Raw genomic sequence first — 13,082 nt, 5'->3', positions numbered from 1 at the left:
CAGCGACGAGATATGGTAACACCCAAACACCCATCTCGCCCGCAGGACGGACGTGCCTCCCACGACCCAAACTACTCCGATCAGTCGGTCGCCGGAGACAAGGAACCAAGGGACCCAAACAGGGAATGTCCCATACACAAGAAGCCACACCCACTCAACAAGTGCTTTGGGTTCAGGATGAAGTCCCTAGAGGAACGCAAGAGGTTACTTGGAGAATTCAGAGTTTGCTTCAGGTGCTGCGGTTCCACGACTCACCTAGCCAGGGACTGTAAAGAAGAGATCAAATGCACAGTGTGCGAAAGTGACAAGCACGTGACAGCGTTACACCCAGAGGTGCTGACACTCCACCAACTCAAGAACCCATCCTCCATAGCGGAGCATGGCGGGGAGAAAGAACAAGGAGAGTTAACATCCGTCACATCTCAGCGCACTGAGGTTTGCGGAAAAGAAGGTGACAAAATATCCTGCTCCAAAATATGCCTTGTCGCAGTGCACCCCCAGGGACAACCTGAGAAGGCTATTCGGATGTACGCAATCCTCGACGACCAGAGCAACCGATCGCTGGTCAGGTCAGAGTTCTTCGACATGTTTAACATACAAAACGGTGCTTCTCCTTACACTCTCAGAACGTGCGCAGGGCTAATGGAGGCCACAGGAAGAAGAGTGAACGGCTACACCATTTGCTCAATAGACGGCAAAGTGAACATGCCCATTCCCACACTCATCGAGTGCAGCCACATGGCCACAAACAGGGACGAGATTCCCACGCCAGACATGGCACGCCATTACCCGCACCTCAAGGGAATAGCCAACTACATCCTGCCGGTAGAACAAGGCGCCAAGATCTTGCTGCTGCTCGGCAGGGACATCATGAGGGTACATAAAGTCCGTAAACAGCATAACCGACCCGACAACGTGCCATACGCCCAAAGACTTGACCTAGGATGGGTGATAGTGGGCAACGCGTGCACCAACAAAGAGCACGGGCAAGACTACGTCGACGCCCGCAGAATGGTAGTAACAGAATGTGAACACACATCTCTCTCTGAACCATGTCTTGGCCATCTCCAAGTGACCGAAGGGCCAAGTGAAGAGAAAAGACAAGGTCACAGCCCTGAGGCCAACAAAAACATCCTTGAATCGGGGGGACGTGACAATAGCCTAGGATGCTTAGCGGTTCAGATAACCAAGGATGACGAGTCGACTACACTGAAGGAAGAAAGTAACCTCCCAAAGGTGACCGACAAAGGGGTCATCCAAAAGACAATAAACAATCGGACGATCCTCTCGCGAGCAATGGCACGGCTAGGACGTACAGTCGTTCCTCTCCACAGAGTATCCAGCGATAAAGCAGCCAGCTGTCACGGCTGGCATAACCGCAAAAGACTGCGCCCTACAGGTGAAGCCACAGTGTCAAAAGGACTGTTCGTTCACACACGTAAGAGGAGACAGTTGCAGAGACATTTCCCAAAAGGATTTACAAGGACAAAAGAGACTGTTCTTCGTCATGTCCAGGGAGAGAACAACCTCCTGAGGGCAGTCAACCAAGAGACACAAAAGCGTTTCACCAAGTTACGTGGAGATGTTCTCGTGCAAGAGAAAAGCACCGATGACCTACGGTGCACAGCGTTCCAGACAACAAGGGACAACGTTTAAAACCAGAGACAGAACATAAAACACAGACAAGGCTCAGTTTTAGCACATCCAGTGAGACTCATACACGGTACAGTGCCTAAATATATATGTATAAATATCTAATAAGTAAAATGGTCTTTTAGTTTGACATTTTTGGCCAAAATTGTTGTAAGCCCCTGAGCCAACGGCACAGCAGACCACATATCAGGGGTCCCTAACGCTAATATAAATTCTTAATAACCTGTGTAATAACAGGAAGAATGATTTATAGTAAACTAGCTGAGAGACCCGGCGTTGCCCGGGATGTAAATGCGTAATAGGTAGTATTATTTATAAATCGTGGAACAATAGGTGACTATTTGTTGGAAAGGTTGGATAATAATGTTGAAAAGAAAGATGGAAGAAAATGTAATACGATGTTGTATAAAAATGGTTTATTGTAAACACACCACAGTACAATGTATATTTTGGTGCCATAAGTGATGTGAAAATGTGAGGCGTGTGTCCTGCTAGGGTGTGAGCGTGTGTGAGGCGGCAGGTGGGTGTTCAGTACGGGTGGCGCGTGGGTAGTGAGTGCTGGCTGTGGGTCGGGGTCCTGCTAGGGTGTGAGGCGGCGGGTGTGTGGCGAGTGCAGGTGACAGCTGGTCAGTGATATTGTTGCGTAGGGGCAGGAGGCGGCAGGTGTGTGTCGAGTGTGTGGGGTGGGTGAGAGGCGGGTGTCTGTTGAGTGCGTGCAGCGGCTGTGTGGCGCAGGGGTGTGAGCGGTGGGCGGGTGAAAGGCAGAAGTGCGGGTGGGCGAAAGGCAGAGGCGGGAGGGCGGACGAAAGGCGTTGAAGGAGGGGAGGTGAGGTCGGAGGGGTGGTGGGGGGTGGTGAAGGGGGGCGGAGGGGAGGTCGGAGGGGAGGTGAGGATGGGTGGTGAGGGGGGGGTGGTGGGGGATGGTGAGGGGAGGTGAAGGGGGGGTGGTGGGGGATGGTGAGGGGAGGTGAAGGGGGGGCGGAGGGGAGGTGAAGGGGGGGCGGAGGGGAGGTGAAGGGGGGGTGAGGGGAGGTGAAGGAGGGGTGAGGGGAGGTGAAGGGGGAGAGGTGAAGGGGGGGTGACGGGAGGTGGAGGGGGTTGCCGGGAGGTGAAGGGAGGGGGGGGGGGTGACGGGAGGGGGGGGGGGTGACAGGAGGCGAAGGGGGGGGGTGGTGACAGGAGGTGAAGGGGGTGTGAAGGGAGGAAGGGAAGGGGGAGGTGGAGGAGAGGAAGGGGGAAGAGGGAGGTGGGGGAGGAGAAGGGGGGAGGGGGGGAGGTGGGGGAAAGGGTGAAGGGGGGAGGTGGGGGAAAGGGTGAAGGGGGGAGGGGTGAAGGGGGAAAGGGGGTAAAGGTGGGGGAGGGGAAAAGGGGGGAAAGGTGGGGGAGGAGGGAAAGGGGGGAAAGAGGGGGGAAGGGGGGAAAGAGGGGTGGAGGGGGGGAAGGGGGTGGAGGGGTGGAAGAGGGGAGAGGGGGGATGGGGAAAGGGGGGAGGTGGAGGAGGGTAAGGGGGGAGGTGAGGGGGGATGGGGAAAGGGGGGAGGTGGAGGAGGGTAAGGGGGGAGGTGAGGAGGGGAAGGGGGGAGGTGGAGGAGGGGAAGGGGGGAGGTGGAGGAAGGGAAGGGGGGAGGTGGAGGAAGGGAAGGGGGGAGGTGGAGGAGGGGAAGGGGGGAGGTGGAGGAGGGGGGAGGTGGAGAGGGGAACGGGGGAGATGGAGGAGGGGAAGGGGGGAGGTGGTGGGAAGAGGGGGGAGGTGGTGGGAAGGGGGGAAGAGGGGGGAGGTGGTGGGAAGGGGGGAGGTGGGAAGGGGGGGAGGTGTTGGGAAGGGGGGGGAGGTGTGGGAAGGGGGGGAGGTGGGAAGGGGGGGAGGTGGTGGGAAGGTGGGAAGGGGGGGGGCGGTGGAAAGGGGGGGGGGAGGTGGTCGGAAGGGGGGGGAGGTGGTGGGAAGGGGGGGAGGTGGTGGGAAGGGGGGGGGGGAAGGGGGAGGTAAGGGTGAAGGGGGGAGGGGTGAAGGGGGAAAGGGGGTAAAGATGGGGGAGGGGGAAAGGGGGTAAAGGTGGGGGAGGGGAAAAGGGGGGAAAGGTGGGGGAGGGGGGAAAGAGGGGGGAAGGGGTGGAGGGGGGGAAGGGGGGGGAAGAGGGGAGAGGAGGGATGGGGAAAGGGGGGAGGTGGAGGAGGGGAAGTGGGGAGGTGAGGAGGGTAAGGGGGGAGGTGAGGAGGGGAGGGGGGGAGGTGGAGGAATGGAAGGGGGGAGGTGGAGGAGGGGAAGGAGGGGGAGGTGGAGGAGGGGAAGGGGGGAGATGGAGGGAGATGGAGGAGGGGAAGGGGGAGATGGAGGAGGGGAAGGGGGAGATGGAGGAGGGGAAGGGGGGAGGTGGTGGGAAGGGGGGAGGAGGGGGGAGGTGGGGGGAGGAGGGGGGAGGTGGTGGGAAGGGGGGAGGAGGGGGGAGGTGGGAAGGGGGGGGAGGTGGTGGGAGGGGGGGGAGGTGGTGGGAAGGGGGGGAGGTGGGAAGGGGGGGGAGGTGGTGGGAAGGTGGGGGAGGTGGTGGGAAGGTGGGAAGGGGGGGCGGTGGAAAGGGGGGGAGGTGGTGGGAAGAGGGGGGAGGTGGTGGGAAGGTGGGAAGGGGGGGAGGTGGTGGGAAGGGGGGAAGGGGGGGGGAGGTTGTAAGGGGGAGTGAAGGGGGGTGAAGGTGGGGTGGGGGTGAAGGTGGGGGTGGGGGTGAAGGTGGGGTGGAGGGGAGGTGAAGGGGGGGTGGAGGGGAGGTGAAGGGGGGGTGGAGGGGGGGGGGTGGAGGGGAGGTTAAGGGGGGGGGTGGAGGGGAGGTTAAGGGGGGGGGTGGAGGGGAGGTGAAGGGGGGGTGGAGGTGAGGTGAAGGGGGGGTGAAGTGGAGGGGAGGTGGAAGGGAGGGGAAGTGTAGTGAGGGGTGGGTGAGGGGAGGTGGAGGGGATGTGGAAGGGAGGGGAAGTGTAGTGAGGGGTGGGTGAGGGGAGGTGAAGGCCGCTCACTCACCCGTCCGGCAGCTCCCACGTGGATCTGAGGCGGGAGGCATTGTGTTGTGGCCGCTCCCCCGCTGACTGTAGCGGCGCCGGGGGGGGTGGAGGGGAAGTGAGTGAGGGGAGGTGATCACTCCGCTCCCCCGCTGAGTGTAGCGGTGCCGGGGGGGGGGTGGAGGGGAAGTGAGTGAGGGGAGGTGATCACTCCGCTCCCCCGCTGAGTGTAGCGGCGCCGGGGGGGGTGGAGGGGAAGTGAGTGAGGGGAGGTGAACTCTCCGCTCCCCCGCTGAGTGTAGCGGCGCCGGGGGGGGGGGGGGGGGGGGTGGAGGGGAAGTGAGTGAGGGGAGGTGATCACTCCGCTCCCCCGCTGACTGTAGCGGCACCGGGGGGGGGGGGGTGGAGGGGAAGTGAGTGAGGGGAGGTGAAGGGGGGTGAGGGGACGTGAAGACCGCTCACTCACCCGTCCGGCCGCTCACTCACCCGTCCGGCAGCTCCCACGTGGAGGGGGGGGGGGGTGAAAGCGCGGGAAACAGGAAGAGGCGGAGCCTCCGGGACCGGTGGGGAAGAGAGCGGGAGATGTGCTGCTAACACTGTGATGTGTGTGTGTGTGTGAGTGTGTGTGTGAGACAGTGTGTGTGTGACAGTGTGTGTGTGACTGTGTGTGTGTGTGACTGTGTGTGTGTGTGTGTGTGTGTGTGTGTGTGTGTGTGTGTGTGTGTGTGTGTGTGTGTGTGTTTGTGTGTGACAGTGTGTGTGTGTGTTTGTGTGGTTTTTTTTTTGTGGACCTTTGGCCCGTCGCTCCGCCTCTGGCCAATGAGAGGTGTGGGGGGCGGGCCAAGGGGGTGGTGTGAGTGTGTGAGGCCAATGAGAGGTGTGCGGGGGCGGGCGGCCCAAGGGACCAATGAGATTGCCGCTAGGGACACCGGACATCTAGGCAGGCAGGCAAACATACAGTGCTTTCACTAATATAGTATAAGATCTGTCAATATTAGTTGCAAAGTTCTATTTACTAATATTGACAGATTTACTATAAATTATTCTTCCTGTTATTATACAGGTTATTAAGAATTTATATTAGCGTTAGGGACCCCTGATATGTGGTCTGCCGTGCCGTTGGCTCAGGGGCTTACAACAATTTTGGCCAAAAATGTCAAACTAAAAGACCATTTTACTTATTAGATATTTATACATATATATTTAGGCACTGTACCGTGTATGAGTCTCACTGGATGTGCTAAAACTGAGCCTTGTCTGTGTTTTATGTTCTGTCTCTGGTTTTAAATATATATTGCCATGCTCAGTAGCACTCCTCTGTGTCACTCATATGCTTATATATATATGTTGTGGTTATTTTGGGGGTTCAATAGGAGCTTGTTAGGTGTCCAGTATGTTTAACAAGGGACAACGACAAGCAAACACCATCGAGGGAATATAGAGGATTCCCGAGGTTAACAACCAAGGAGCTCTCCAAAGACGGACCAGGCAGTTGGGTGAACCCGCTACCATTCCGTTCACCAAGAAGGCGCTTCCCAAACAATGGAGAACATGCCATCTCTAGGTTCACTTCGCACCTCTGCGACCTACAAAGGGAACCAGAGACCAAAAACAACTTTGTGGCCTTCATCCAGATGATATTCCTTGCCGGCCACGCAAAGCCAGCACCTCTAATGAAGAGAGGTGAAGAGTGCCGGTACCTCCAATCATCTGGGGCCTACCACCCTCAGGAACCCGATCAAATCCGGGTAGTGTTCAGCCCCAGCACTCAGCTTCAGGGAGTCTCCCTGAACGACGCCCTCTTTACTGGACTAGATTCGACAACTAGTCTTCCAGGAGTGTTGTTCCGCTTCCGCAAGGAGCCACAAGCCATCTCCTTCTGCCAAACGCCAGGTGATAGAGCGACAGGCTACCACGACTGGCATACCTACAAGGGGATGCATTCTGTGGGTAAAACTACAGAGACAAAAAGACTGTTCTCTCACAAGGCTAAAAGGAAACAGTGCCAGAGACCATTACACAAAGACATTGTGGTGCAACCAGCAAACCTGGAGCTGTGCATCCACCCTGCATCCTTTGCCAAAGAACCTTGACCAAGGGACCTTGATACCAGTGATACCGGCCGGTGTCACATTGCGATGTGGACATGGACTTTTGCATCGTTTGAGAATATGATGTTATTTTTGTTATGCATTGCACATATGTTCCACATAGTCTGTTATATAGTGGTATCTACAGATACCAGACGGGGAGTGTCATGGAACAAGAACTACATTTCTGACTCACCCCCCTCTCTCCTTTGCAGCTTCTGCCTTTCAGATCTTATTCCCAGTTGCATGGAGTTTGCACACACATACTGTGCCTGTGTAACTTGCAACAATGTTGCATTTATTGCCTCCGGGCATGGAATCAGTGAGCTGCTACTGCAGTTTCTGAGATCCTCACCAGAATGGGCTAATCTGCCCCCCCCTCCTGTTTGTTCAGAGATAGTCTGCCCCTAGACCCACACTGCCCTTCACTTCCTTTTCCACCCTGGAGACAGTGAGTACAAGACCCTTCTCTGTTCATCCCCATGGTGAGGCCATCTCTTTTTACCGGTTTCTAACTAATAATCACCACTACATACCATCCACAAGTATCTGTGTTCTGCTGCTTTTCCCAATAAAGTGGAGGAAATATTACAGGGCTTGGAGTGATTTAAAAGGGAACTGTGTTAATGCTATCGGGAGCCATTCACACATCAAACATGACCCTGGCTTCAGAAAAACGTGTGATGTCATAATGAAAGATGGCTGATTTGCAGATGCGTCGCGCTGAACGGTATCTCCCCCCTGACCGCGATATTTGTTGGTTTTTATCATCTGCGCTCGGCCAGACGGGGAAAGACGCGCTGACCTAACGCGTAGCGGCGGGAGAAAAAGTAACGCCTATAGGGGTGGGGGACACGGTATTAGGAGATGACCTGGCAGTGTCCGAACTATTATTTTAGTAATTTAGTAAGGCGACATCTCTCGGGAACGGGAACTATTACACTCGGGTAGAACTCGATTACGTTTTTACCACTGATTACATGACAGTCATTTTATTATCAGGCGCTAAAATACGGGACAATTATGCATCCCGACACCTTTCCGGAAAATGGGACAAACCCATGGAATAAGGGACAATCCCATATATATGGGACATCAAGCAACCCTACAGGAGAAGAACAGGAATGCTGGTTCATTAGCCGGTATCACAGCTAATATCAAACTCCAGAGGTCTGGGGGGGATAATCTCACGGACGTGAACGTTTCACTGTGATAATAATGAGATGCAAACAGCTGAAGCCCAATGTCTGCCCAGATAACACACAGCATTTAAGCAAAAGAGAAAGGAACGTGACTAGCAAGACAAGGCCTTTTCCCTTACAGGAAAACAAATGTCAGTTCTGTGGGAAAGGATTTATTTGCCAGCGATCGATGGGATGGGGAAGAATGTCTGTAAAATAGCAAGGATACAATCTAGGGGCAGCGGTTATTGGCAAGATCAATAACAGAAGAGACATGAGGTCATCGTGGTGTTATTCAGAACCACGTATCCAAGATAAAGTCCCTAGTAATTCAGTCTGCACACCGGGAAATACATGTGCTCTGCAGTGGGAAGTTTCCACGCTACATTAATGAGGATGGAAATAATAAACACGCCTTTTGTGTTGCAGAAAAAAACGGTGGGATTTATGAGTGATTTGTAATGGGATCTTGGAGCAAAAATGTATTTTTCATCTCACATCAATGTATTACGGTCTCTGGGAAAGAAATGGGGATTTGTTTCAAGTTCATCTGAGTCGAGGCTGACTTCTCATTTATTTCTGAATCAATTATTCTGATTTGCATCCTGTGCTCATCACCAGGAAGGATAACAGAACGAGCTGTGCCTAGCAGCGATGATCAATTTAGAGGAACCCTCCTACATTTGATATTGACTTTATGACAATACAATAAATATTTGGAAACAGAATTTTAGCCCTTATAATATATTTTAAAAAAAAGAATGTTTCCAGACACACTAACATTTACAATCTAACCCTGCTGGGGAAAGTCCTCTGCTCTTAATATGCCTCAGAATGTAATTAGATGACAAGCGTTTTGGGTTAAGTACAAATTGCATCTACATTGTTCTATACACAGTGCAGGGCACACTGACAGTATTATCTATCAGCAGTGACATGAGCCTCACACACATGCACTGCTGCAAGGAAACCACTGGGGGCCGCTGTCCCACCTCTGCATGCACTACTGCTGGGAGCCACTGGGGGGCCTCTGTCCCACTTCTGCATGCACTGCCGCAAGGAGACCACTGAGGACCGCTATTCCTCCTCCACATGTACTGCTGTCTGGAGCCACTGGGGGCCGCTGTTCCCCCTCCACATGCACTGCTGCCCGGAGCCACTGGGGGCCGCTGTTCCCCCTCCACATGCACTGCTGCATGGAGCCACTGGGGGCCGCTGTTCCCCCTCCACATGGACTGCTGCCTGGAGCCACTGGGAGCCGCTGTCCCAACTCTGTATGCACTGCTGCCGGGAGCCACTGGGAGCCGCTGTTCCCCATCCATATGCACTGCTGTCAGGAGCCACTGGGAGCTGCTGTTCCGCCTCCGCATGCACTGCTGCAAGGAGCCACTGGGGGCCGCTGTCCCCCCTCTGCATGCACTACTGCTGGGAGTCGCTGTTCCGCCTCAACATGCACTGCTGTTAGGAGCCACTGGGAGCCGCTGTTCCGACTCCACTGCTGTCAGGAGCCACTGGGGGCCGCTGTCCCCCCTCTGCATGTACTACTGCTGGGAGCCACTGGGAGCCGCTGTTCCGCCTCCGCAGCTCCCTCTGTGTCACAGAGTCGGAACCCTGCATTGCACCACCAGTACCCGGGGGAGGAAGTTTCCCGGACACATCGGACCAGAAAAGCAGAGGGAGAGAGATGGCGAGAGCGGCCAAGGTAAATACAGAGAGAACCGGGAGCAGTGTCACAAGGAAAGAATTCCGCCGCACCCGGGACTGTATACCCGTTACTGATATACATGTAACCTGTGACAAGACACCCCCCCCACCACACACACACACACACACACACACACACACACACACACACACACACACACACACACACACACACACACCTCTTTACACACACCTCTTTACACACACCTCTTTACACACACCTCTTTACACACACCTCTTTACACACACCTCTTTACACACACACACACACACACACACACACACACACACACACACACACACACACACACACACACCTCTTTACACACACACACACACACCTCTTTACACACACACACACACACACACACACACACACACACACACACACACACACACACACACCTCTTTACACACACACACACACACACACACACACACACACACACACACACACACCTCTTTACACACACACACACACACACACACACACACACACCTCTTTACACACACACACACACACACACACACACACACCTCTTTTCACCTTCTCTCTCTCCTCTCCTCCCTCATATTCAGGGACTATTTAACACCTCTAGTCATAAATCGCATACTGCACGGGGGGATGCACTGTTTTTTTAAGTAAACCCTTTGCTTTATTCAATGTAACATCGCCGGAAGAAGAGATCAGTGTATCTCGAAAGCTCGCACAAATAAAAGCATTTAGTTAGCCACAGAACGGTATCATCTATTTATTTTATATGTGTATATATATATATATATATATTAATAATAATTTATTGAGCGTTCGTTGTGACTCAATGAATTGGTAGTTGGTGCAGGGCACCCCTTACCTGCCACTACCCCTTACCTGCCACTACCCCTTACCTGCCACTACCCCTTACCTGCCACTACCCCTTACCTGCCACTACCCCTTACCTGCCACTTAGCTCTGTCACTAGTACACAAATAGCCATTATTTTGATTGTATGGGTTTGACACAAGTCAGAGTTGTTATTGACATTTCACAGTATGGCAACTATGGACAGGTTTCTTGTGCCAGCAGCAGTGCTAACTTTTCACTTCCAACTACACGTACTTCAGGGTTACACCCGTCATTTCTTATGAGACGTCCCTCACAGACACTTAACAAAACACGTTGAATCAGGGCAATCCTTAATAAAAACCACTGACCACCAATTATTCTATGTGCTGTGAGTCCGTCTTCCTGCTTGATGAGAAGGATTTCAGCTGCATTCATACACTATTTATTTGAAGTAAACTAAAGCTTCCCAAGCAAGGGGAAGCCGGCTTTGTGGCATACTGAATAAGGACCTAAGAGTTCGGGAAATAAATGGAACGGCATACGATCTTCCCACTGTCTCTCTGACATAGAACATATATATTATATGTATACTTATTATATAAATATAACATGTAATAAGTCCAATCACTTACAGAGCACCAGTGACAGCTGCTGGACAAAGCAGATATTCGCACCAGGACTGTGTCACTAACTTCACAGCTCAGACAAACTCTGTTTGTAATCTCAGCTGTTCCCATCATATGTTTAAGTTCTGTCATTGCCTTCACTGGGCACTGTATGTGAATATATATATATGTATATATATATATATATATATATGTATATATATATATATATATATATATATATATATATGTGTGCTCTATAAATATATTTATAGAAGGGAATCCCACCACTGATCATCTTTTAATTCTTTATCTCGTATCTCCCTTTTAAGAGTCAGGGGTTTCTGTTCTTTTGTGTTTATTGAATGCTCTGTCTGTCTCAATCTCTCTCTCTGTCTGTCTCTGTCTCTCTCTCTGTCTGTCTCTGTCTCTCTCTGTGTGTCTCCTTCTCCCACTCTGTCTCTGTCTCTGTCTCTCTCTCTCTCTCTCTCTCTCTCTCTCTCTCTCTCTCTCTCTCTCTCTCTCTCTCTCTCTCTCTCTCTCTCTCTCTCTCTCTCTCTCTCTCTCTCTCTCTCTCTCTCTCTCTCTCTCTCTTCCTCTCTCTCTCTCTCTCTCTCCCTCCTCTCTCTCTGTCTTCCTCCCTCTCTCTCTCTGTCTTCCTCCCTCTCTCCTCTTATTTTTGTAATCCTCTTTGCCAGAGTGCTGTGGTGCTTTGCATGGATGTGGGTTTTGCAATGAGCCATTCGAACCATGGAGAAGAATCTCCCTTTGAGCAAGCCAAGAAGGTTATGATGCTGTTCTTGCAGAGACAGGTACTGTATGTGTATCTTGACAAACTCCTTTATTATGCGTCTGTAAATGAGGAGATGACCTCCTGTTGCCATAACACATGATAGACTTAGATTGGATGGAATGGAATGTATTTATGAACCTGAGAAACACTTGGGGCAGGAGGCGGATATTTGGGATGTAATTCACAGGCTTTCAATTATGGTGAATTACATTTACAACTGCCCTTTGTCACAACTCTTATTGTAACCACATCCCAACCATTCCTAACATGCTCCCTTTGTTGTATTAGAAAAAAAATATTTTTACATAGCTCTCACCGACCGGTTGTGTATCTGTCGTCTACATTTAGCACAGGTTGAACTCTGTGGACATTGTCTTTTTTCAGCCTTATCTGGTATGTAACTATATATAACGCTACCCAGAAGACTCCTTACAGCAGTTCAAGAGCAGGTATCTCATTGTGTAGCAGTGCTTAGTAAATATGGTCCCAAATGTTCCAGGCACAATGAATTCCTATTCAAACAAACTTGCTGTCTAATTTTGTTGTGCCTGTAACACATGGAGATTATTAAAGTGGCTTGTAGTTATTCATTAAACCAGTTTATCTGGCATTGTGCCATTAACATTACATCTTCCTATATCTGTCTCAGCGTCTCCCCTGCTGAAATATCCCTCTCCTGGTTTCCTATAAAATCCCTTATCACACACTCAATTCTTCTCCTCACTTTTAAAGCATTACACTCTTCTGCTGCCCCTCCTTACATCTCAGCCCTAATTTCTCGCTATGCACCATCCCGACTCTTGCGTTCCGCTCAAGGATGTCTTCTCTCTACCCCCTTTGTATCTAAAGCCATCTCCCGCCTCAAACCTTTCTCACTTTCTGCCCCACACATCTGGAATGCCCTTCCCCTCAATACCCGACTAGCACTTTCTCTATCCACCTTTTAAAACCCACCTTAAAACACACCTGCTTAACGAAGCATATGAGTAGCTCCATGGCTGATACTATACACCTCCATACATAAACCTTGGCCCCCTGCAGACGCACTTACCAAAACGCCCTCCTACTGTCTCTGTATATTCTTCCTACCTACCAATTAGATTGTAAAATCTTTGGAGCAGGGACTCCTTTTCCTAAATGTAACTTTTATGTCTGAAACACTTATTCCCATGATCTGTTATTTGTATTATTTGTTATTTATGATTGTCACGTGTATTACTGCTGTGAAGCGCTATGTACATTAAT

At 51.9% G+C, this 13,082-nt stretch overlaps 1 protein-coding gene across 1 annotated transcript in view; it reads left to right on the top strand.

Annotated features, from left to right (window-relative positions):
• The first annotated feature begins 9,456 nt into the window (after positions 1-9,456).
• The window catches only part of XRCC5 (X-ray repair cross complementing 5), a 40,329-nt gene continuing 36,703 nt past the window's right edge, over positions 9,457-13,082 (top strand). Inside the window, exons 1-2 of the mRNA XM_075609726.1 lie at positions 9,457-9,611; positions 11,743-11,856. Of these exons, the coding sequence (XP_075465841.1) occupies positions 9,594-9,611; positions 11,743-11,856 (132 nt within the window). The 5' untranslated portion in view covers positions 9,457-9,593. The remainder of the gene's footprint in view (positions 9,612-11,742; positions 11,857-13,082) is intronic.

The sequence above is a fragment of the Ascaphus truei genome, chromosome 7 (genome assembly GCF_040206685.1).
Source record: "Ascaphus truei isolate aAscTru1 chromosome 7, aAscTru1.hap1, whole genome shotgun sequence".
Taxonomy (NCBI): domain Eukaryota; kingdom Metazoa; phylum Chordata; class Amphibia; order Anura; family Ascaphidae; genus Ascaphus; species Ascaphus truei.
This window is presented reverse-complemented; position numbering and strand designations above follow the sequence as displayed.